This window comes from Pimephales promelas, chromosome 20 (assembly GCF_988280905.1).
Source record: "Pimephales promelas chromosome 20, fPimPro1.hap1.1, whole genome shotgun sequence".
NCBI lineage: Eukaryota > Metazoa > Chordata > Actinopteri > Cypriniformes > Leuciscidae > Pimephales > Pimephales promelas.
The window spans coordinates 12195270-12219884 of record NC_142788.1 but is presented as its reverse complement, the minus strand read 5'-3'; the positions used below and the strand labels follow the sequence as shown (position 1 = coordinate 12219884).

General features: G+C 39.3%; 1 protein-coding gene across 3 annotated transcripts in view; it reads left to right on the top strand.

Annotated features, from left to right (window-relative positions):
- The window catches only part of arhgap46b (Rho GTPase activating protein 46b), a 92938-nt gene that overhangs the window by 38986 nt on the left and 29337 nt on the right, over positions 1 to 24615 (top strand). For all 3 annotated transcript variants that reach the window (XM_039658335.2, XM_089124171.1, XM_089124170.1), the window contains exon 2: positions 1006 to 1443. In XM_039658335.2, coding sequence (XP_039514269.2) covers positions 1006 to 1443 — 438 coding nt within the window. The remainder of the gene's footprint in view (positions 1 to 1005; positions 1444 to 24615) is intronic.

Sequence of the window (24615 nt, the reverse complement as noted above, 5' to 3'; positions counted from 1 at the left end):
TCTCTGTGCATGTTCTTTGAGGTGGTGACCATAGACCTCCATTATTTGACTGACCTACAAAATTAAAAATACTGTTGAAACAAAGACACCTACATCTTGGATGCCCTTGAGGTAAGCTAAAACATACCAAAAATTAATTTCAAAGTGAACTATCCCTTTAACATCAGACAAAAATAATGACCTGCATTAAAGACAGAAACAGGTGCACTTCAGGTTTTGAGCTAAACGGCTGTTTTGTCATGTCTGTAGATGTTTATCTGTAGCCTGTAATTCCTGAAACAGTATAACATCTCCAAAGCAGTCTCACTGCTCAGTGTTTCCTCTGTGTGCTGTTGAGCATCTGTTATTCTCAAGCCTCAGATCCTTTGTTGTAACTCTTGGTGAGAGAAGATCAGAGCAATGCAGGACAAGCAAAGAGCCAGATTCCCTATCTTACCCACGACTCCATGCTCTTGTCTTGTCTCTGGGCCGTGTGCCTGGTCATCTCTAAATGACAGTTCTGGCTCTGGAAGCCCGTTCGACCTCACATTGAGGGAAGAGGTTTCACTACACTTTCCAAAAACACACTGTGGGAAAACTTCCATGTATGCATGTTTGTCTGAACATATCCGATGACGAATCCCGCAAAATGAGTGATTGATGCCGCAGGTTTACCATGTGCGTGAGTGTGTGTTGAGTTTGAACCATGGTAAGTCATTGCGAGTTGAAGGTTTCCTGGCTCACACCTGCACACTCCTGTTGAAGTTAAAGTACAGCTCTCCTCAGCTGTTACGAGTGAAGAGTCACACTCTAAATAGGACTTCCTCACTTGAACTGTGAATATAAGCAACAAATTAAAATACCGACATGTGCATCACTTTTTTGTTCTGTGGCTTTAGAAGACTATAAATAACCGAGAGTTGTAGTGCAATTCGGTTGTTTTGGGAGCTTGACCTCTTCAGTTCCCATCCACTTTTAATGAATAGAAAGTATCCTGACGACATCCCCCATGTGTCCTCTCTCTAGGTCTGACTGGGTGGAGATCGTGGAGCCGCGCTCAAGGCAGCGCATGTATGTCAACCTGCTGACTGGCGAGTGCGGGTGGGAACCGCTGCCCGGCGTCCCTGTCCGTCAGTCGGACGGAAACCAGTGGTGGGAGCTTTTCGACGGCAATAACAATCGGTTCTACTACTACAACAGTACGAGCCAGCAGACGGTCTGGCACAGGCCTCAAAACTGCGACATAGTGCCTCTAGCGCAGCTCCAAGCCTTGAAGAGGAGCTCTGAGGACGAGATGAGGGGTCAAGGGAGGATCCCTAGAGGACCGGCGGATGGCAGACGGACTCCCGTGCCTGGACTGGTTTCATCCACACAGTCCTCCTCACTGGAGCAGGAGAGTGGGAGAGAGACGCCATCGTCTAAGGGCAAAGGGGACAGTTTGGAGAAAAGGAGCCAGGGAAATAGGTGAGCAATTAAACTTGGAGTAGTTCACCCCGAAAGCATCATTTGTCTCATTGATTCAGACCCTCATGTTATTCCAAACCTGCATGACTTTCTTTCATCTGTGGTCCCATGTTGCTTTGGACCCTACTGACTTCCATTGAATGGACAAAAACATTGTTCAACATGCTGTATCTTTTATATTCTGCAGAAGAAAGTCTTACAGATTTGGGATGACGTCAAACCCTTGAGCTCCGCTCTCTGTGACACACATTTTCATGGCTGTGTCTCTTTGTTGGGCCGCAATCTCGGCATCTTGACTCATCGTGGTCTGGTTAGCACATTAGTTCTGCACAGGCTGCTGTTCTTGCTCCTGCCACTTTCACACTAGAGCTTTTGGTGTGGACCGGAGTCCATTTCACACTCTTTGGGTGGTTCATTTGGTTGTTGTGGAATCTGTTTTCAGGGCACCAGAGAACGGCTCTAGTCCTCTTGAAAACTTAAAGTCGGCGTGAAACGGAAGTTGAGATTGTATTTTTTTTCCTTGTCGTGACATATATCCGAGTGAAACGGCTTCTGAAATTAGAAAAAAAGGTAGGACAGGGCTTGATTTCGTCCTTCGGGAATTGATTGGATTGTTGGAGGTTGGGTGTTGCATACAGAATGGAGGCAGATTTGAATGCGATTCTCTGAGAGGTGGTGCACCGATAGCCGCACCCTCATCGAATCTGGCCGCACCCTTTCGCGGCCAGATTCGAGTTGCTAGTATCCTGCTAGTTTAGAGTTGCTAGTATCCTGCTAGTTTAGAGTTGCTAGTATTCTGCTAGTTTAGAGTTGCTAGTATTCTGCTAGTTTAGAGTAGTTTAGAGTTGCTAGTATCCTGCTAGTTTAGAGTTGCTAGTTTAGAGTTGCTAGTATCCTGCTAGTATAGAGTTGCTAGTATCCTGCTGGTTTAGAGTTGCTAGTATCCTGCTAGTTTAGAGTTGCTAGTATCCTGCTAGTTTAGAGTTGCTAGTATCCTGCTCGTTTAGAGTTGCTAGTATTCTGCTAGTTTAGAGTTCCTAGTATCCTGCTAGTATAGAGTTGCTAGTATCCTGCTGGTTTAGAGTTGCTAGTATCCTGCTAGTTTAGAGTTGCTAGTATCCTGCTGGTTTAGAGTTGCTAGTATCCTGCTAGTATAGAGTTGCTAGTATTCTGCTAGTTTAGAGTTGCTAGTATTCTGCTAGTTTAGAGTTGCTAGTATCCTGCTAGTATAGAGTTGCTAGTATCCTGCTGGTTTAGAGTTGCTAGTATCCTGCTAGTTTAGAGTTGCTAGTATCCTGCTGGTTTAGAGTTGCTAGTATCCTGCTAGTTTAGAGTTGCTAGTATCCTGCTTGTTTAGAGTTGCTAGTATTCTGCTAGTTTAGAGTTGCTAGTATTCTGCTAGTTTAGAGTTGCTAGTATCCTGCTAGTATAGAGTTGCTAGTATCCTGCTCGTTTAGAGTTGCTAGTATCCTGCTAGTTTAGAGTTGCTAGTATCCTGCTAGTATAGAGTTGCTAGTATTCTGCTAGTTTAGAGTTGCTAGTATCCTGCTAGTTTAGAGTTGCAACTATCCTGCTAGTATAGAGTTGCTAGTATCCTGCTTGTTTAGAGTTGCTAGTATTCTGCTAGTTTAGAGTTGCTAGTATTCTGCTAGTTTAGAGTTGCTAGTATTCTGCTAGTTTAGAGTTGCTAGTATTCTGCTAGTTTAGAGTTGCTAGTATCCTGCTAGTATAGAGTTGCTAGTATCCTGCTTGTTTAGAGTTGCTAGTATTCTGCTAGTTTAGAGTTGCTAGTATTCTGCTAGTTTAGAGTTGCTAGTATTCTGCTAGTTTAGAGTTGCTAGTATCCTGCTAGTATAGAGTTGCTAGTATCCTGCTCGTTTAGAGTTGCTAGTATCCTGCTAGTTTAGAGTTGCTAGTATCCTGCTAGTATAGAGTTGCTAGTATCCTGCTCGTTTAGAGTTGCTAGTATTCTGCTAGTTTAGAGTAGTTTAGAGTTGCTAGTATACTGCTAGTTTAGAGTTGCTAGTTTAGAGTTGCTAGTATCCTGCTAGTTTAGAGTTGCTAGTATTCTGCTAGTTTAGAGTTGCTAGTATCCTGCTAGTATAGAGTTGCTAGTATCCTGCTGGTTTAGAGTTGCTAGTATCCTGCTAGTTTAGAGTTGCTAGTATCCTGCTGGTTTAGAGTTGCTAGTATCCTGCTGGTTTAGAGTTGCTAGTATCCTGCTTGTTTAGAGTTGCTAGTATTCTGCTAGTTTAGAGTTGCTAGTATTCTGCTAGTTTAGAGTTGCTAGTATCCTGCTAGTATAGAGTTGCTAGTATCCTGCTCGTTTAGAGTTGCTAGTATCCTGCTAGTTTAGAGTTGCTAGTATCCTGCTAGTATAGAGTTGCTAGTATTCTGCTAGTTTAGAGTTGCTAGTATCCTGCTAGTTTAGAGTTGCTAGTATCCTGCTAGTATAGAGTTGCTAGTATCCTGCTTGTTTAGAGTTGCTAGTATTCTGCTAGTTTAGAGTTGCTAGTATTCTGCTAGTTTAGAGTTGCTAGTATTCTGCTAGTTTAGAGTTGCTAGTATTCTGCTAGTTTAGAGTTGCTAGTATCCTGCTAGTATAGAGTTGCTAGTATCCTGCTTGTTTAGAGTTGCTAGTATTCTGCTAGTTTAGAGTTGCTAGTATTCTGCTAGTTTAGAGTTGCTAGTATTCTGCTAGTTTAGAGTTGCTAGTATCCTGCTAGTATAGAGTTGCTAGTATCCTGCTCGTTTAGAGTTGCTAGTATCCTGCTAGTTTAGAGTTGCTAGTATCCTGCTAGTATAGAGTTGCTAGTATCCTGCTCGTTTAGAGTTGCTAGTATTCTGCTAGTTTAGAGTAGTTTAGAGTTGCTAGTATACTGCTAGTTTAGAGTTGCTAGTTTAGAGTTGCTAGTATCCTGCTAGTATAGAGTTGCTAGTATCCTGCTAGTTTAGAGTTGCTAGTATCCTGCTAGTATAGTGTTGCTAGTATCCTGCTAGTTTAAAGTTGCTAGTATCCTGCTAGTTTAGAGTTGCTAGTATCCTGCTTGTTTAGAGTTGCTAGTATTCTGCTAGTTTAGAGTTGCTAGTATTCTGCTAGTTTAGAGTTGCTAGTATCCTGCTAGTATAGAGTTGCTAGTATCCTGCTCGTTTAGAGTTGCTAGTATCCTGCTTGTTTAGAGTTGCTAGTATTCTGCTAGTTTAGAGTTGCTAGTATCCTGCTAGTATAGAGTTGCTACTATCCTGCTCGTTTAGAGTTGCTAGTATCCTGCTAGTTTAGAGTTGCTAGTATCCTGCTAGTATAGAGTTGCTAGTATCCTGCTCGTTTAGAGTTGCTAGTATTCTTTTAGTTTAGAGTAGTTTAGAGTTGCTAGTATCCTGCTAGTTTAGAGTTGCTAGTTTAGAGTTGCTAGTATCCTGCTAGTATAGAGTTGCTAGTATCCTGCTAGTTTAGAGTTGCTAGTATCCTGCTAGTATAGTGTTGCTAGTATCCTGCTAGTTTAGAGTTGCTAGTATCCTGCTAGTTTAGAGTTGCTGGTATCCTTCTAGTTTAGAGTTGCTAGTATCCTGCTAGTTTAGAGTTGCTAGTATCCTGCTAGTTTAGAGTTGCTAGTATCCTGCTAGTTTAGAGTTGCTGGTATCCTTCTAGTTTAGAGTTGCTAGTATCCTGCTAGTTTAGAGTTGCTAGTATCCTGCTAGTTTAGAGTTGCTAGTATTGTGTTGCTAGTACCCTGCTTGTTTAGAGTTGCTAGTATCCTGCTAGTTTAGAGTTGCTAGTATCCTGCTAGTTTAGAGTTGCTAGTATTGTGTTGCTAGTATCCTGCTTGTTTAGAGTTGCTAGTATCCTGCTAGTTTAGAGTTATTGAAGCTGTTGTGCCTACAGTATATCTGGCAGGAAAGGAGCTGAAGCCAAGTTGTTATGTGTATGTTAACAAGGGAGCGTTTAATAATTAAAAGAGACCAGTGTTTAACACCTGTGCCAAACGTGTATCTTGTGTCTTTATCGGCATGGGACGTCATTCACTATCCCTCATTCATTTTTTAAACTTAGACATCAACCTACTCGGTATTCCTCAATCATTTAATTATAAATAATATAACAAGAAAAAAATCTAAAATAATGTTTTATTTTAAAATAAGGTTTGTTTTTTGTTTTTTTGTAAAAACTGTATAGGGTCGACCCAAGGTATGTAATAGTGCAAGGATATTTTTTTCTTGATGGTGGATCTGGAGAAGACACTGTCAGTGATCTAAATATTGATTCTGAAGACATTGAAAACAGTAGATTTGAGAATATGGTTGAGATTATGAATATGAGCCAGATGCTGAATGTTCTGGTAAATGGTAAAACACATCTGCTCAAATTACACCCTTCCAAGTTCCAAAAGGTAACAAAATATGCTTTATTTTATTAAAATGTCAGGGGAGTTATATACTATTGTGGCAGTTACAGAACCATCCGTGTTAGATATGGATCCGGGTCGCCAAAGACGATTAGCTTTAATGATTGGCAATTCATCCGTTTAAGGGTTAAAAAAAGCATACAGGTAAAATGAATTGGTTCCTTTTCACACACTACAACTTGTCATAGATTAAAATGTTAAGTGATTCCCGCATGATTTTCATCACTTTGTTGCCCCATCAAAATTGACCATAGAAGAATATATAATAAAGGGCTTGTGCTAATGAGTGCCCCTTGTGGCCACACCAAGCATGCAGCGTACAAGGATTGCACTGTGAATTCCTTTTGTAACACAAATCTGATTCTGAACCCAGTAGTGCATGACTTGTTCTTGGACCGCTACAAGCATTTGCATTCACTTAATTGTACAGATGATCAGCATTTCCGACATTTCTGTTTCATTGGAAACCAAGAGCCTCACTGGATGACTTAATGCTGGAAAAGGTCTCATCTGGACTAACGCACATATATGATGTCACACTTTTGTCTCTCTGGGTCTTATGCGGGTAAAAATAACATGCTGGGTCTGTTCTCCTAATATTTTCTTCATTTGGGAATCTTGAAGCTGTTTTGGCACAGATAGACTTTTCATTTGGTAGTGCGCCAACTACTGAGAACACTGTGTATGAGAGCGAGAGAGATAAAGGTGCCTAGCAGACTCCCCTAACAAAATCAGCCTTAAATGGTCACACGCTTTTCCTTGTTAACACACACCCGTAACACACCCTGGAATGCACTTTCCCTGCACCTCTTAAACTGCTGTGTTAATACCTGTTAGCTAATTGTATAGCTTCTTGGGTGGGACACACACATACACACACACTCACTCACACACACTCTTCTATCCTTTTAAACTTCAGACCTATTGTTTTTTTTTTTCAGCATCTGATTTTAGGACGCACAGTTTTTTTTGTTTTTTTTAAGTTGACTACACAATTCTCATCCAGTGTTGTTGTTATTGTTAACTGAAAATGAAAATATCTTCCGGTATTTGAAATAAAGCTGAAATAACATTTAAATATGAAGAATAACTAAAACTTAAATTGCATATGTTGCTTTGCCAGCTAAATTAAATCAGTTTAAGTTGACTACTGAAATTACTAAAACTTAAATACATTAAAGCTAAATAGAAATATTTTAAGAAAACAAAAACAAAAGCACATAACAAAAAAAATCTAACTTATACTGAAAATATAAAAATAAACCTTGATTCAAAATATGAATAATTAGTATACTAGTATACTATATTTTCTCATTATAAAATAAACATTAACTGAAATAATAAAAAAATAAAAAATAACAAAATGTATGTCTCATTTTCATTTAATTTAACTTGTTGTACTAAAATAACAAGCTACAGTACAAGTAAAATTAATAAAACTATTAACCATATTACAAACCTTTAATTAAAATGAACACTGAAAACATTGAAGTAAAAACTTATTTAGTTTTTACCTGAGTGAAAGTGAAGTAACACTGAGTTGCATGCACTAGTTCTCAGGAAAGCACATTAGAAGCTCACACTCAATTAAAGTAGGGCAAGTATTGTGTGAGTGTGTGTAATGCAGCAGAGTGCTGTAGCCCAGTAACACTGAGCTGTTTTTGGGCACAGTCACACCGCACACGTCCCTGAGGTCATGGAGGAAACCTGGATCTCTATACTTATACATGTGTTTCATGTCCTGTGGATGTCAGAGAGGGTAAGGTGTCCACTCTTTAGGGGTTCTTGGGCTGTGTTTTAATACCTGGAGAACTGCCTGTGTGGATAGTAGCCTTTGGGCATCATTAGGCACGTTCTAAATATCGAAAAATATTGACGTTTCAAACAAACGTTTGATTTAATTTGAGACACGCATTATGTCCAAAATCATGTCTAGGTGGACGGCTGTTTTGGTTCTTGTTAGAGTTAGGGAAATTTGCAATGTAAGCTGCTAGTGCTCCCGTCTGAGCGTATGAGTTGGAATATTATGGGGGTAGAGACCTGTGTGCGTGCGTTTATCCTTTTTCTAATCGGGCATTGACATTGTGAGGGCTCTTCCCCCTCTCCTTTAACATATGGGCCATCTCTCTGGCTTAAAGTCAATGTGTGTGTGAGCTGATTTTTTGCCAGAGATGGACAAAGAGCCCTCGGTTTGGCTCAGTACACACACTACAAATATGCATTAGTGTTCCAGATTGTGTGACTTTTGTGTACTCTGTTATATGGGTGAGTAGATCCATGCTGTAATTTGTAATGTGTAACTAAACTGTAATATATTAGTTTGTTATTCTTATTTTGTCATATTTTGGTTTGTGGTTGACTGTTATGCTATAGCGTCTTTGTTGTTGTAACATTTTATATTGGATAATTGATCGCTAGCTATGTTTTGAGTGCTGATCTCCACCATGCTTCTTAACTAGCGTAACCTGCAGGACTAGGTTGATTAGCTTGTGGTTAACCGCTGCCCATTGACCAGTATGGCACCTATTGAGCTGCCTACATAGACAGCATTTATGGGCATCATTCACTAGGTTTTAAAACACAGCTACTTTTGCATATTCCAATTAAGATTTCACAGGAGCAAAAACTATTGAATTTGCTATATATTTGCAGCTTATTTGTTGTTTTTCAAACATCATTATAATAATAATAATCATTATTAGTAATTGCAATGTAATTAGCAATTGGTACATTTACTTGTCATTTTTTGTGCATTTTTACTGAAATCTTTGCATTTATTCTTAAAAGGATAGCAGCCTCATAAACTGGCCATCCATGTCATTAATATTAATAATAATAAAATAAATCACTGTCTGAATTACTTTTGTGTCTTTTTAATCTGTATCAATTTATATTAAGGCTCATTCATACAGTGATGATTAGTATTAGTTACATTTAATTAATTAATTTCTGTAGTATTTCTCACTACATGGTAACCTACTGTAGGCTTCTATATCTGAAAAACGTAAGTTTATTAAATAAGTATATTTTATTTGTCTTATTGTTTGTAATTTGTGTGTAGTGATTGCAGTATGCTTAATGAAATTTGTTTTATAAAATTAAGTTGACTAAAATAGGAAGATTTATATTTAATTAAAAAACGTAACGCAAAACATTAAACTAGAATCAAATCTATGATGTGGAATCAAAATTTGATTCAAAATCGAGAATTAATTTTTAGTCGAATCGTGAGGTGCCAAAAAACTCCCACCCTTATAAATGGTAGAGACATGGCCGTTCAATCCCTGTTCGTTTTACGAAAGAATACACTGCAATGAGTGATTAAGTTGTTTGGGCTCAGAATTCTGGATTTTTATGAGATATTGCTTTTCTTTTTTTCTTTTTTTTTTGTGGAAATAAGACAAAAACGCGTAGTGCCGCCAGTAATGTGACAGTTAGTTGATTTGCATTCATTCTTGAAATGTGTGTGTAATGTATTAAGTGTTAGAGATTAGTCTCGGGATGGGGTCCTGTGACTCAACTGTCTCTTTCACTCCCTCTTTTGTTCCATCCTTCCCTCTCACTCGTTTACTTTTTCTGTCCTTGCTGTGAGGTTTCTCTGGTAAATAGGATTGAGGTGGGCAGCAGTAATCTGTCTCACACATTCTTGCATCATATTCTCCCGTAGAAGGCGGAAATCCCTTCAGATTAGAGATGAGAACAAAGGGGTGGGTTTAACCCCTCATCCCCCTTTACCTCATCTGCCTCATCCCAGCAGAGAAAGACATGCACCCGAGGATCTCAGTTAAGAGAAGATAACCAGCTTTCATGACAGTAGATCTGTGCTTAAAGGGATACTTCAGGATTTAGCATTAAGCTTTCCATTAGTAGAAAACCTGTAGTATTTTCGAATTACCGTGCTTTCCACCCTCATATCCCCCTGAGACCAGAGATTTGTGTATTTTTTTTGTCTGTAAAAATTCCTCAGATGACGCAAAAATCATCATTTTGCGTCATCTGAGGATTTTTTAGCCATCGCTAATGACTACAGCCAGTATAGGGGCCGTCCCGCATGTTCTCAACCTGCCATAGAGGGCGAGATCTCACTCACAGAATGAACACATAGTGTCAGACATCTTGTTTTTTGGAAGCTAAGCTAACAGGCTCTTGTTCTGTGGAGAAATCTGGGGTGCGTTTCCCGAAAGCATCGTTAGCCAACTATGGTCGCAAGTTGGTCGGAATTTCCATTGAACTCTATTGATAATGACGGAACTTGCGAACATAGTTGGCTAACGATACTTTCGGGAAACGCACACCTGAGTAATAACTTTAGGGGTTATCGTCCTCTTTTTCCCGGATTTTTGTCCGGGATTCAGCTTTTGCTTTTTTGCAGTCGCCATTCATTGTTAACATGCACAGCTTTTGTTTCAATCTAACTGAATTCATTCTGATTGGTGAATTTGAATGTAGTGCATACATGAACACTAAACAAGTGTTCGTTTGATGTGTGCGTTAACATTGCTGAGAAAATTCCCGCTCAAATTCGTCACTCATCGGTAATCACGCCACCGGCCTCACGCCGTTCTCCCGCGCCCCTCACTCGTCCTGCTCCCCACAATAAACATAATGAATGGCGACTGTAGAACTCAAAAGCCGAATCCCGGACATTTTGGTCCATCTGGCAACACATTTTGGGGCAGACTCGTCACGGAGACTCGCTAGTAGCCTAGACTTGTTGTTTAACTACTGCGCTCTGTTACCGGTAGGCGTGGCCTCCTAGGGCAGCGAAGCAAGTGCATTCTGGGAGTTGTTGTCTTTCATCCACATAAGCCAAAAATACATTTTCTGGCTTTTCTCAGTCTAGAAAGCTCCAAATTCAAAAATAATTTCACATTTCTTCTACATAAATTACCCATTTTAAATACACATTCATCTTTCCAAAGGTTAAGTATCCATTTAAAGGAATAGTTCAGCCAAAAATGAACAATTGTGAAAAATCATTGAGTCACCATCATGGAGTTGAACCTTTTCTGCTATTGTTTTTTCGGTGGAACACAAAATGGAAATCTTTCACGAATTTTCATGCAGCTGCTTTCCATACAATAACAGGCAGAGTAACAAGTTCCCATGACCAATACGCATCATAGAAGTATCATAAAAGCACTGTTGTTATTGTTAACTATGAAACTATTAATAGTTTGATTAACTATTAAATAATCATTGTTGACATTTGAAATAAAGCATGTTAGTGAGTGAAATTAGCTTCATAAGCGTTTTCGATTTTATACCATAAGCAAAGATATTGTGGTAATTACCAGGTCGACCAGTTGATCGGTTTTGCCGATTAATCTGCTGTTTGGCACGGTAACCGATTTTCTGAAACATGTTATCGGCAAAAATCCATATATTTCGGGTGGCTGGGTGTCCTGTCATACAGGACTCTAGGGATAATATCTCCAAATCACCCTGCCCTACTTCAGAAAAAGTCATATGGGCCACTTTTATAGCACTTTTAGTTGCATCAATGGTGCTACACAATTTTCTACTGAAATGAATGCATATTTGTTTGGAATGACATGATTTTGAAAAGTTGTCATGAGTAGCAAGGGGTGTGTGTCTGTTTTCAGTGAATGTGTTTGAAGAACAGCATGACATCTGTTTTAATCTGTGGAGATCATCTCACGACAGACCGCCTCATGTTGTTATTGTTTTTATATCTGTCCTCGGATCCATCATCCTGCGTGCGGATGCTTTAATTGGACGCGTCCCTTTCAGATCTCATGCATTATCTTTTCCTCTGTGGGGGCGACGTTATATCTGACATGCAGATATTTCAGTGGCACATGGTCTTTAGAGAGAAGGATCTGGTAAATTGTGTACTTTCACATGTGCGTACACGTGCCTGAAGCTTTTCACGAGTGCCGTTCGCTAAGACGGCATGCTCACAGTTTAGGGTTTGAACAAATTGGGCTGAATTTACACTGCAGGTCTTGATGCCTAATTCTAATTTGTTGACTATATCCATTAATATATAATTATTTTGATGACCAGCTTACATCTTCTTTTACAAGTGACCCATTTATGATATCTGCATTTACACTGTACACTTTTGAGAGCCAGTCAAGTTGTAAAAAGAAGTAAAAACGGCGCAATTTTCAATGTACGCTGACAAAATGATAATACAAAATCTTGCTTTCCCCCATAATATTTAAAGGTCAGCAAAACATCACTTTAGAAAAGAGTCGTGTGATCACGGGCGGTGTCCACCTCTGTTGACGTAATTCGCCACCGTCGCTTTTTCAATGATGTATGAATCTCTACCCGTGAATAAAATGCACTTATCTGATTCATATCAGACTTGTTTCCACATATGAACGAGGCTTAAAACCGATCTCTTTTTTTTCCTGCTTATACATTAGTGGGTCATATCTGATCTGTGCCTCATGAGAAGGAATGAAAATCGGAATTAGGTCACTTGTAATGTTAATGTTAGTCCATATAGATGTGTGTGTATATATAGAGACCAATTATCATAAAGAGATATTAACTCGCAATTTCCTGTTTATTTTTCATTCAGTGACAGAAACAAGCATCCATAGAGCAGCACCATACTAAAAAACAACAGAGCGAAGTTTTGACCAATCCTAGACTGGCATTGTGCTGACTCTCTCTCTCTCTCTCTCTCTCTCTCTCTCTCTCTCTCTCTCTCTCTCTCTCACACACACACACACACACACACACACACTCATACAAAGACATGCAGTACTCAGAGAGGTAGTCATTTGCTTCCTGACCCAGAGGAGGAGACTTCCACCCCGTGAACGCTCTGTTCAGGTTCAAAACCAGCTTCACCAAATGCAAAGGCTTTTAGGTGGGTTGACTGGTAATTACAGGAACACAGGTTAAGAGATGAAGGGAGGGATGGAATAAACAGCAAAGTATATCTTCTGCTTCTACTAAAATGAAGCAGGCAAGTTTAGGAACATCAAGTAGACACTAGTACTGTTTACTCAGGTGTGTGTGTGTGTGTGTGTGTGTGTGTGAGATTATAGGCCTGCATGTGATAAAGGAAGAATCAGAGACAGAGGGCGAGTGCGTAACTCAAGGGCCACCCAACGGGACACACACCCATGCTTTTTTCCCTAGAATAGTCTCTTATGCTCATCACAGCATGCATTTATTTGAAAAAAACATAAGATTGTGAAATATTGTATAAAATAACTTATCTACAATTTTCGGTTACACTTTACTTGAAGGAATGTGCATAAGACTAACATTACACCTTCATAATCATGACATGACATATGTTATGAATATGGAAGTTTTATGCATGTTTGTGACAACTGTCATTAAGTGTCATTCGCTCAGTTATGACATTTTTAATGCAAATATGACATTGTTTGAGATGTCTTTGTTATGACATCTTGACATAAACCAATACATCATAACCTGTCACTGTCTTTGTCATGATAACTTGACATTACTAAGACAACACAACCTGTCATAAACATGACATAGCAGATTAATTATCAAACTTAAGAAAGCACCTAGCTTTATTGGTTAGCATTACATTAAACTGTCAGCTGGTTTGTTTTGACTTATGCAGTTTGACAGTTATAACTTTTTAATGACAAATTCAATGTACCACTGTAGTTGAGGTCACGAGAAATATTCATGACACAGTTATAATGCCTCATGACAGCCAATGTCAAAGCCAACCACATGACAGTTTAACTTCATTTCATGTCAAGTTATCATGATAAAGACACTGACAGGTTATGATGTATTGGTTTATGTCAAGATGTCATAACAAAGACATCTCAAACAATGTCATATTTGCATTCAAAATGTCATTATTGAGCGAAAGACACTTAATAACAGTTGTCTTAAACATGAATAAACCCTACTTCATATTTAAGACACATGTCATGGTTATTAAGATGTCATGTCAGTCTTATACACACCCCTTCAAGTAAAGTGTTACCAAATTTTCTATAATTCATTCTTGTCACTGTATGAATTAAGCTGAATTTTCGGCATCGTTACTGATCCTTCAGTGGTGTTCTGGATTCCTGCTTTAAAACACAAATTATTTATTACATTTATTTTTTTTTTGCGACTCTAGAATAGCAGCGAATTACACGCTTCACGGTATCATTGTAAATGAAGTCCCTATTCAAATATAACTAATTTCATTTCATATGTACAAACTTGAAACTTAAAGGAGTAGTTCACTTTTAAAAAACTTTTGCTGATAATTTACTCACCCCAATGTCATCCAAGATGTCCATGTCATTCTCTCTTCAGTCGAAAAGAAATTAAGGTTTTTGATGAAAACATTCTAGGATCTTTCTCCATATAATGGACTTCAATGGGAACCAAACGGTTCAAGTTCCAAAAAACAGTTTCAGTACAAACTGCAAACTGTTCGAAGTGCTTTAAACGATTCCAGATGATGAATAAGGGTCTTATCAAGCGAAACTTAAAAAAAAAAAAAAAAGTTAGTGATGCACGTTCGTGACTCCTGTTCAAACTCATTCATCCAAATTAACAAATCTTTTTTTGTGTCATTTGGTTCATTCAACGGACGAAATGAACGAGTTGACTCTTAAAAACTTTTGTTCATTTTGATAAACTAGTTCCCAGAACAGAGCAAGGTGAGCATTTGTGCTTATAAAACTTAAACTTTATTTTTTTTTAATGATCTATCGTTTCGCTTGATAAGACCCTTATTCATCGTCTGGAATCGTTTAAAGCCCTTTGAACGGTTTGTTGTTTGCACTGAAACTCTTATTTGGACCGTTTGGTTCCCAATGAAGTCCATTATATGGAGAAAATCCTGTAATGTTTTCATCAAAACCTTAATTTATTTTTGACTGAAGAAAGAAAGACATGGGGGTGAGTGAATTATCAGCAAAAAATTTTTTAAAGTGAACTACTCCTTTAATGGCCTACTTAAAACGTTAAAATCACTGTGATATTCATTGCGTTTGTACATTTTATATTAGCAACCAAATGATTGATTTTGTCATAGCCGTTGTGTTTCCTCATGTTTGTAAGTCTTGAGTCACATTAGGAGGGTCATTGAGTTCATAAGCCCTCTCTCTCAGGACCCACGTGTTTTAGCGCTCTGTGTTTATGCCCGTCTGAATGCTTGCCATATTTTCCTCTTCAGTGGCACCCAGCCATAAGAAATGCACGTCGGTCGTCTTCACTATGGTACCTCTTCCCCGAGAGACCCAAATAAAGGGAGATATTACACTGCCCCATTTCATTAGTTGATCATGTGTGTGAGGTTTGGTTTCGAGTGTTATTTATTGCATGATGGGGTCGATCCGCACATAGCTCTCACATTCACAAAGGGCTGAGCCAGACTTTGGTCACATTTACACTCTGATCTGTTTGTCCTGTCACATCACTCATGGCCTCATTCAGAAAGTAGGCCATTATCAGGAGAGCTCGGCTGGATCACTGTCACACAGGCACAATGACTCGCTTCCTGTCAGGAATTTGCTGATCCTAAATTTACATTATTATTATTATTGCATGTGGGAGGAAAAAATGCCTAGTTTACACAGACAGCAACTTTATTTCTGGAGTTCATCATGTAGTTATATTGTTATTATTATTTACATTTATTCATTTAGCTGACGCTTTTATCCAAAGCGACTTACAATTGCTATATATGTCAGAGGTCGCACGCCTCTGGAGCAACTAGGGGTTAAGTGTCTTGCTCAGGGACACATTGGTGTCTCACAGTGAATTTGAACCTGGGTCTCTCACACCAAAGGCATGTGTCATATCCACTGCGCCATCACCACCCCATTAGTATTATTTCGATAAATCAAATAGATGCTAGCCGGGATGCTTAAACAGACAGAGCAATGTTTGATAGTGGCAGTGACTTTTTGGAGAAATCAAGCTAATCAACATGGTTTACTTGTAGTTGTCCCTGCATGTTAAGATGGTGTATGTGATTTGAACATTTCACAAATAATTGAACATTTTAACAGACTATTCGTACTTTGCTGTCACGTGACTACCATGGATGCCTGGCGGGCAACAAAGGGTTTTTTTCAACGCAGAGTCCTGTAGTTCCAGGTCTTTCTAGTTGCTATCAATTGTGTTAGCGAGCTAGCGGCATAACTATGGACTAGGATTAACTCCAAGGTGAAGGTAGTTAAATCGTGTAAAGCAGACAAGGTTTTTTTTAGATAATCGAGCAGTAATAATTCCTCCGTATCTAGCTCTACTGTTCTCATTGAAAACCATAGATGTCACAAACCTCAAAACAACCTATCACACAATTTTGCTGTTGTTACTGTAGCAAAATACGACAGCTGCGTTTAAACCACCTCCAGCGAGAGCGTCAAAGTGCCCAGAAGTCATTAATTTTTTTAATGAATTTTGCCGCTCTCACGGTGGCGGTGTGAACGTACAGTTAGCCTCATAACACTGACTCGCCGAACCAGCTGGTGGCGTTGATTGACGAAACCTTAAAACAACGTTAATTTTCAAAACTGTGCAACTCACCGAGTGGTTGGTGGTGTTCGTTGATGTTCTGAAACAAGTAGCGTAACGAAATACCGTTTCTGTCGTGTTTTATTTGTCATTTTTTAAAATCGCATTGATGTCTGCTGGAGGACTCGGTGCTCGTTGATCTTACTGTGCTAGCTACCGGAAAACGGAAAGGGGTCTGTTTACATTTGGTTGTAGTCTTTTCGCTCGGTTCTCCGTCTTGCCCATAGGTCTTGCCATATTCGACTGTGTCTGGTGTTCCGTACAGCGTCCTGGTTGTCGCCATCAAGTGGTCGGGAGTGTGCTAACGCTTCAGACTCAAATATCGAGCGGAAGTTTATACGCGGTTGTGAGGTATCTGAATAAATAGTTCCACTATAGCAAACAACACGGATTGAAAGCATACATTGCGCCAATATATTTGTTTTTAATCATCAAAAAACACCACCAACCACTCGGTGAGTTGCACAGTTTTGAAAATAAACGTTAAGGGTTGTTTTAAGGACATGTTTGTGCATGCCTAGACATCCAGTCTAACGCTGTCACAGGCGATTCTAAAAAAGTACAAAAGTCGAGACAGGACCCATTGTCAAAATTTCTAAGTCCACCACTCTATTTCATTCAAAACAAACTACAAAATAGACTCAAGGTGTTAAATACCGGAATTATCTTTTAAAGACATGATTAACTACATGACCATACACCCATTTTATTCAAACTAATGTTGAAATTACCTTGAGTAATGGAATGATCACTGCACAGATGGGTAACGCTATACTGTGAAGGTTGCTTATCTTATCTGGTTAGTGCAACTAATCCCACAACAACTATCTGGCGTGTCATTTACATCTCGAAACACCAACATTTGCATAAAAACTGGCGACGTCCAAGATCCTTGACTGGTTTAATGTTAATGTTAACCAATAAAGCTAGGTGGTTTCTTAAGTTTGATAATTACTCTGCTGTGTCATGTTTATGACAGGTTGTGTTGTCTTAGTAATGTCAAGTTGTCATGACAAAGACACTGACAGGTTATGATGTATTGGTCTATGTCAAGGTGTCATAACAAAGACATTAAAAGCATTAAAAATGTCATAACTGAGCGAATGACACTTAACAGTTGTCACAAACATGCATAAAACTAACATATTCATAACATATGTCATGTCATGATTATGAAGGTGTAATGTCAGTCTTATGCACACCCCTTCAAGTAAAGTGTTACTGAAAATATTAGCTTAGCTTTGAGGTCTTCTGTATGCTAGTGTGTTCTTAAAAGTTGACAATTCACTTTTAGCAGATATACGCTTGTAATATTAGTTTTTCTCCTTATTGAAAATGGACCAAAACTATGGTGACTCATGTTCTGTCGGGAGTGAATCTATATGTTGTTTATACTAGGCTATATAAAAGAATATACTTATATACACTCACCGGCCACTTTATTAGGTACCCCATGCTAGTAACGGGTTGGACCCCCTTTTGCCTTCAGAACTGCCTCAATTCTTCGTGGCATAGATTCAACAAGGTGCTGGAAGCATTCCTCAGGGAGTTTGGTCCATATTGACATGATGGCATCACACAGTTGCCGCAGATTTGTCGGCTGCACATCCATGATGTGAATCTCCCGTTCCACCACATCCCAAAGATGCTCTATTGGATTGAGATCTGGTGACTGTGGAGGCCATTTGAGTACAGCGAACTCATTGTCATGTTCAAGAAACCAGTCTGAGATGATTCCAGCTTTATGACATGGCGCATTATCCTGCTGAAAGTAGCCATCAGAAGTTGGGTACATTGTGGTCATAAAGGGATGGACATGGTCAGCAACAATACTCAGGTAGGCTGTGGCGTTGCAACGATGCTCTATTGGTACCAAGGGGCCCAAAGAGTGCCAAGAAAATATTCCCCACACCATGACACCACCACCACCAGCCTGAACCGTTGATACAAGGCAGGATGGATCCATGCTTTCATGTTGTAGACGCCAAATTCTGACCCTACCATCCGAATGTCGCAGCAGAAATCGAGACTCATCAGACCAGGCAACGTTTTTACAATCTTCTATTGTCCAATTTCGATGAGCTTGTGCAAATTGTAGCCTCAGTTTCCTGTTCTTAGCTGAAAGGAGTGGCACCCGGTGTGGTCTTCTGCTGCTGTAGCCCATCTGCCTCAAAGTTCGACGTACTGTGCGTTCAGAGATGCTCTTCTGCCCACCTTGGTTGTAACGGGTGGTTATTTGAGTCACTGTTGCCCTTCTATCAGCTCGAACCAGTCTGGCCATTCTCCTCTGACCTCTGGCATCAACAAGGCATTTCCGCCCACAGAACTGCGGCTCACAGGATGTTTTTTTCTTTTTCGGACCATTCTCTGTAAACCCTAGAGATGGTTGTGCGTGAAAATCCCAGTAGATTAGCAGTTTCTGAAATACTCAGACCAGCCCTTCTGGCACCAACAATCATGCCACGTTCAAAGTCACTCAAATCACCTTTCTTCCCCATACTGATGCTCGGTTTGAACTGCAGGAGATTGTCTTGACCATGTCTACATGCCTAAATGCACTGAGTTGCCGCCATGTGATTGGCTGCTTAGAAATTAAGTGTTAACGAGCAGTTGGACAGGTGTACCTAATAAAGTGGCCAGTGAGTGTATGTTTTGAGCACTTTTTGACAGCCGTCTTGCTCGGTCACAAAAGTTTTTGTGGCAGTTCACACTTAAAATCGCAGCTATTATCTTACTGTTTTCTGTAAGCTAAGAACCGCACGCCTTACGATAACAAGCTTGTTGTTGTTCCTTAACTATTTCATCCATCTCACGGTTCAGAGAAACTCTTCCCCTCATCTCGCCCTGTCACCGTTCCTGCCACGCTAATTAAAACGCCCTGACTGCTAACCCAATTTGACTCTCCATGACCAAATTGAGTTAGCTCACATTTCAAACGGATCTTGACTCTATTTTTCTCTTCCTGCAAATTCAGCGGCTTCAAGCATATTTTTCCTCTCAGATGTTGTTGACGCAGTGACGGAGATGACAGAGAGCTCAGTATGTGAAACTAAACACTGCGACTGCCAAATCGATTCTCCCACAGACACGAGTTGATCCGTGAGCCGAGCGAGTGTTGTGGAGCGTGTTTGTCAAATGCAGTGAGCGGCCTGGGATGGATAAGGGTGTGTGAGTGCTGCCATATGGAATGTGGAGTATTTTGAGCTCGTATTCCCAACATCAGGTCAATAAGGTCGGCCTGGAGGTCAACGGTCAAAAGCTTTGACCTTGTGAAGTGAGATGAAGAAAGGATAGTGATATGCCCTTCGTGTTCGGCCTCACACACACACACTCTATCATTCTCATGTTTATAACAGTAATTCGTTATTTTGGTTGGACGCAAAGTCTTTGCAAACGTGCACACACTTTCACAAACAAGCACATGCATAATTGTGTATGCTTTATGTTCACAGCATTCCAAAACCAGTGAATGCCAAAGTCTCTTTGGATTCCATGCTTGACTTTCCCATGACAAATCCCTTTAGGACAACCCACCCCGTCTCTGTCTCTCTCTCTCTCTCTCTCTCTCTCTCTCTCTCTCTCTCTCTCTCTCTCTCTCTCTCTCTCTCTCTCTCTCTCTCTCTCTCTCTCTCTCTCTCTCTCTCTCTCTCTCTCTCTCTTTTCTTTGTGTCTGGCTCTTTCTCATTCTTCTTCCCGATGGATCTATTTTTTTCTGTGGTAAATTAAGTGTTTGTGTGCAGTTTGTTTGTTTGGGAATTGTGTGTTAAGCTCACAGTCAGAAATCCAGTCACACAATGACACCTACACAGATTTCAGCAAAACATTCTCAGCTCCACTTAATATATCTATTTATATAACCGTTAGTTCCAGTCAATATGGGCAAGCTAGTTTGAAACTAACTTGTCAAGCTACATGCGAAACATAATTGAGTTAAACTTCAAAATACCTTTCTGAAAAAGTGGCTAACGCTGCTACAAGCTACTTACCAAAGCAACTTAAAGGAGTAGTTGACTTTTGAAAAAAAAATTTTGCTGATAATTTACTCACCCCAATGTCATCCAAGATGTCCATGTCTTTCTTTCTTCAGTCGAAAAGAAATTAAGGTTTTTGATGAAAATCAAAGGGTTCAAGGTCCAAAAGACACTTTCAGTACAAACTACAAACTGTTCAAAGCGCTTTAAATTATTCCAGATGATGAATAAGGGTCTTATCAAGCGAAGCAAGCGCTTTTTTAATAAATAAATAACAAAGTTTAAGTTTTATGTTAATGTTTATGTTAATGTTTGTGACTCTCCTGTTCGAACTCGTTTGTCAAAATGAACGAATCTTTTTCCGTGTCATTTGGTTCATTCCACGAATGAAGCAAACTAATTGACTCGGGAAAAGATTTGTTCATTTTGATGAACGATTTCGAACAGGAGAGTCACGAACGTGCATCACAGTACAGAGCAAGGTGAGCATTTGAGCTTATAAAAATGTAACTTTATTTTTTTTAACTCAGCGATCGTTTCGCTTATATTTGATAAGACCCTTATTCACCGTCTGGAAACGTTTAAAACCCTTTGAACAGTTTGCACTGAAACTGTCTTTTGGACCGTTTGGTACCCAGTGAAGTCCATTATATGGATAAAAATCCTGAAATGTTTTCATCAAAAACCTTAATTTCTTTTCAACTGAAGAAAGAAAGACATGAACATCTTGGAGTAAATTATCAGCAAAAGTTTTTTGAAAAACAAAAAACTTTTCGCCCTAAAATGTGATTTCTGTGAAGGTATTTACTCACCAAATCACTTTTTTTATAATGAAAGTCAATGAGCTCTAATGCTGTTTAGTTCCCAATGTTCTTTAAAATATCTTATGTTTCATAGAAGAATGTGCACTTACGTAATGTTTAGTAAATTATGACAGAATTTTAATTTTGGGGTGAACTATCCCTTTAAATAGGCAGTATAGTTTTTAATAGATAACTATCTGATGATATATTGTGTTTTCTTGCACAATGAGGGTTTTTGAAACTTTAATGAACTAAAACCTTGAAATGTGCTACAGTACTTGTACTTAAGAAAGTACTGGGTAATATAAGAAAATTACCGGTAATTACATGTGTTAAGGTTAGGTTTAGAGGTAGTTTCAGGGTTAGTACCTAGTTATTACCCAGTTATTGTAGTTATTGTAATAAGTACTGGGGAACAGGACTGTTAAATAAAGTGCTACCTAAAAAAAAAAACAAATTAAAAATTTAAAGTATTTAAAAAATGCAAAGATGCAATCTAATGTTCGACACAGGGACTTAGATCAGTGGGTCATTTTTAATTTATCATTTACAAGAGCCATACGAATGAAGTGATTCAGTTGAAACTGGTTCAATAGAAGTTACTAATGTCACATGTAAGAAAAAGAACCGATTTTGAAGAAATTTACTGAAATGAATTGTATTTTGCAGAACTACATTACCTCAAGACTGGCTATTTAGTCTTGTAGTATTGTCTTTTACAGCATTCTAATAAAAAAACACAAAATTTGATTGAGATATTGTTTAATTATCTGTCATAACACTAACATATTTACCGTCTGAAGATATAAAAAATTACTAACAGTCAGCTTACATGCTTACATGGCTTCAGTTGTTGCATAAACATGAAGTATGAAAGTAAGAACTCCATACGTGGGCTGGTGGTTTTAATGCAGATGTGATATTTCTTGGGGAGGTAGGAAGAGGAGATGTTGGAACCCCATGAAACGCACTGCATGCTCTTTATTTGTAAGAGCAAAGCAGGATTGTAGTGTTAGGGAGAGATGTAGTTTGAAGAACAAAGGCACATATGACTGTCTTGCCCCCTCACACCCGCCCACTGAGTATCTCTGTGTGTTTGTTCATTAGCCTCTGAGCTCCACTGAGACTCCATGTTGGCTGTATTTATATTCTCAGAAAAGACATGTATGTCTCATAATTATAAGGAATGCTATACAAAGTTGCCATTAGTTAAATTCACAAAAAAATGAATGGATGGATTGGTAGATGGATGGATGGATGGATGGATGGATGGATGGGTAGGTAGATAGGTAAATGGATGGATGGATGGATGGATGGATGGATGGATGGATGGGTAGGTTGATAGGTAAATGGATGGATGGATGGATGGATGGATGGGTGGGTAGATAGGTAGATAGGTAGATGGATGGTAGATAGGTGGATGGATGGATGGATGGATGGATAGGTAGATTGGTAAATGGATGGATGGATAGGTGAATGGATTGGTAAATGGATGGGTAGATAGGTGGATGGATGGATGGATGGATGGATGGATGGATAGGTGGATGGATGGATGGATGGATTGGTTGATGGATGGATTGGTTGATGGATGGATAGGTAGATGGATAGATAGATGGGTAGATAGGGGAATGGATTGGTTGTTGGATGGATTGGTTGATGGATGGATGGGTAGATGGATGGATAGGTGGATGGATGGATGGATGGATGGATAGGTAAATAAGGGAATGGATTGGTTGGCTGTATAGGTAGATGGATGGATGGATGGATGGATGGATAGGTAGCTTTGTACATTGATGGATGGATGTATAGGTAGATGGATAGATAGATAGTTAGATGGGTAAATGGATGGATGGATGGATGGGTAGATAGATAGGTGAATGGATGGATACATAGATAGGTGAATGGATAGGTAGATGGGTGGATGGGTATATGGATGGATGGATGGATATGTAGGTGTGTGGATGGATGGAACAAAAAGCATCCTGCATTAACTGCCATTTAAAAGTAGCCATGTATTCTAACTAAATGCCATTTTTGCAAGCAATATTTATTTATTTAGAGCTTTTAAAAGTGTGACATAGTAGTTTCTTCCTGTTTCCTGCATTGAGTTTCAATATAGTGATCGGTCACATGACATTTACATCTCAGATGATTGGCTGAAAAAAAATGGTTCATATAGTCCCAGGGGTCATGCACAAGTCCCATTTGAGATAAATGGGAACACTAGAGATCTTCAGGTACATTAGACTTTATTGGTATTCAAGAGGGAAAGAGCAGTGTGTGCTTTGGTTTGAGTTTCCTCCATCACTATAACACAGCACACACATTACTCTCTCGGTTCCGCTCAGTGTGAACGCTGCGCTGGTATTTCCTGTTTATGCTGTTGGACAAACGCCCTTTGAACTTCTCCAACACGCACTCCCTCAGGACACCCCCGTTCTGCACTCCGGCCCCCCCGTCCAGCCTCTCTCTGCATCCCTTTGTGTTCCCTGCAAATCACACAATCATCATGAACTGCGTTCGCCAAGATGTTGGGAGTCTTTTGTGGTTGGGTTTGTGAATGATTGTGTGTGTGAGAACCTCAACACCTGGCCATCACAGACGCATTCACCCGTCTGAAGATAAATGAGCTGATGCAGTAATCACAGCTTATGTCACGACTGCATGCTGAAAACTATTCCTCTCAGCTTATTTAAATAAGCAGAAACTATCAGAGAGTGCTGAGAACAAATTAGATTCCCTTTTTACACCTGATAAGAGCACCTTAAAAGAGCATAGGGGCAGTGCAAGGAACTGAGCAATTCCTTAAAGGAGTAGTTCACTTTTGAAAAAAACTTTTGCTGATAATTCACTCACCCCCATGTCATCCAAGATGTCCATGTCATTCTTTCTTCAGTCGAAAAGAAATTAAGGTTTTTGATGAAAACATTTCAGGATTTTTCTCCATATAATGGACTTCAATGAGAACCAAACGGTTCAAGGTCCAAAAGACATTTTCAGTGCAAACTGCAAACTGTTCAAACGATTCCAGACGATGAAAAGGGTCTTATCAAGAGAAAAGTTCACTCATTTAATAAATGAATAACAAAGTTTAAGTTTTATAAGCTCAAATGTTCGCCTTGCTCTGTTCTGTGACGCACGTTCGTGACTATCCTGTTCGAACTCGTTCATCAAAATGAACTAATCTTTTCCGAGTCATTTGGTACGAATTCATCGTATTCAACGTCTGGAATTGTTTAAACCCATTTGAACAGTTTGCAGTTTGCACTGAAACTCTCTTGGACCTTGAACCGTTTGGTTCCCATTGAAGTCCATTATATGGAGAAAAATGCTGGAATGTTTTCATCATCTTAATTTCTTTTCGACTCAAGAAAGAAAGACATGGACATCTTGGATGACATGGGGGTGAGTAAATTATCAGCAATATTTTATTTTATTTCAAAACTGAACTACTCTTTTAATTTAAATTATTTGGTTTTGGTTTAATTAAAAAAG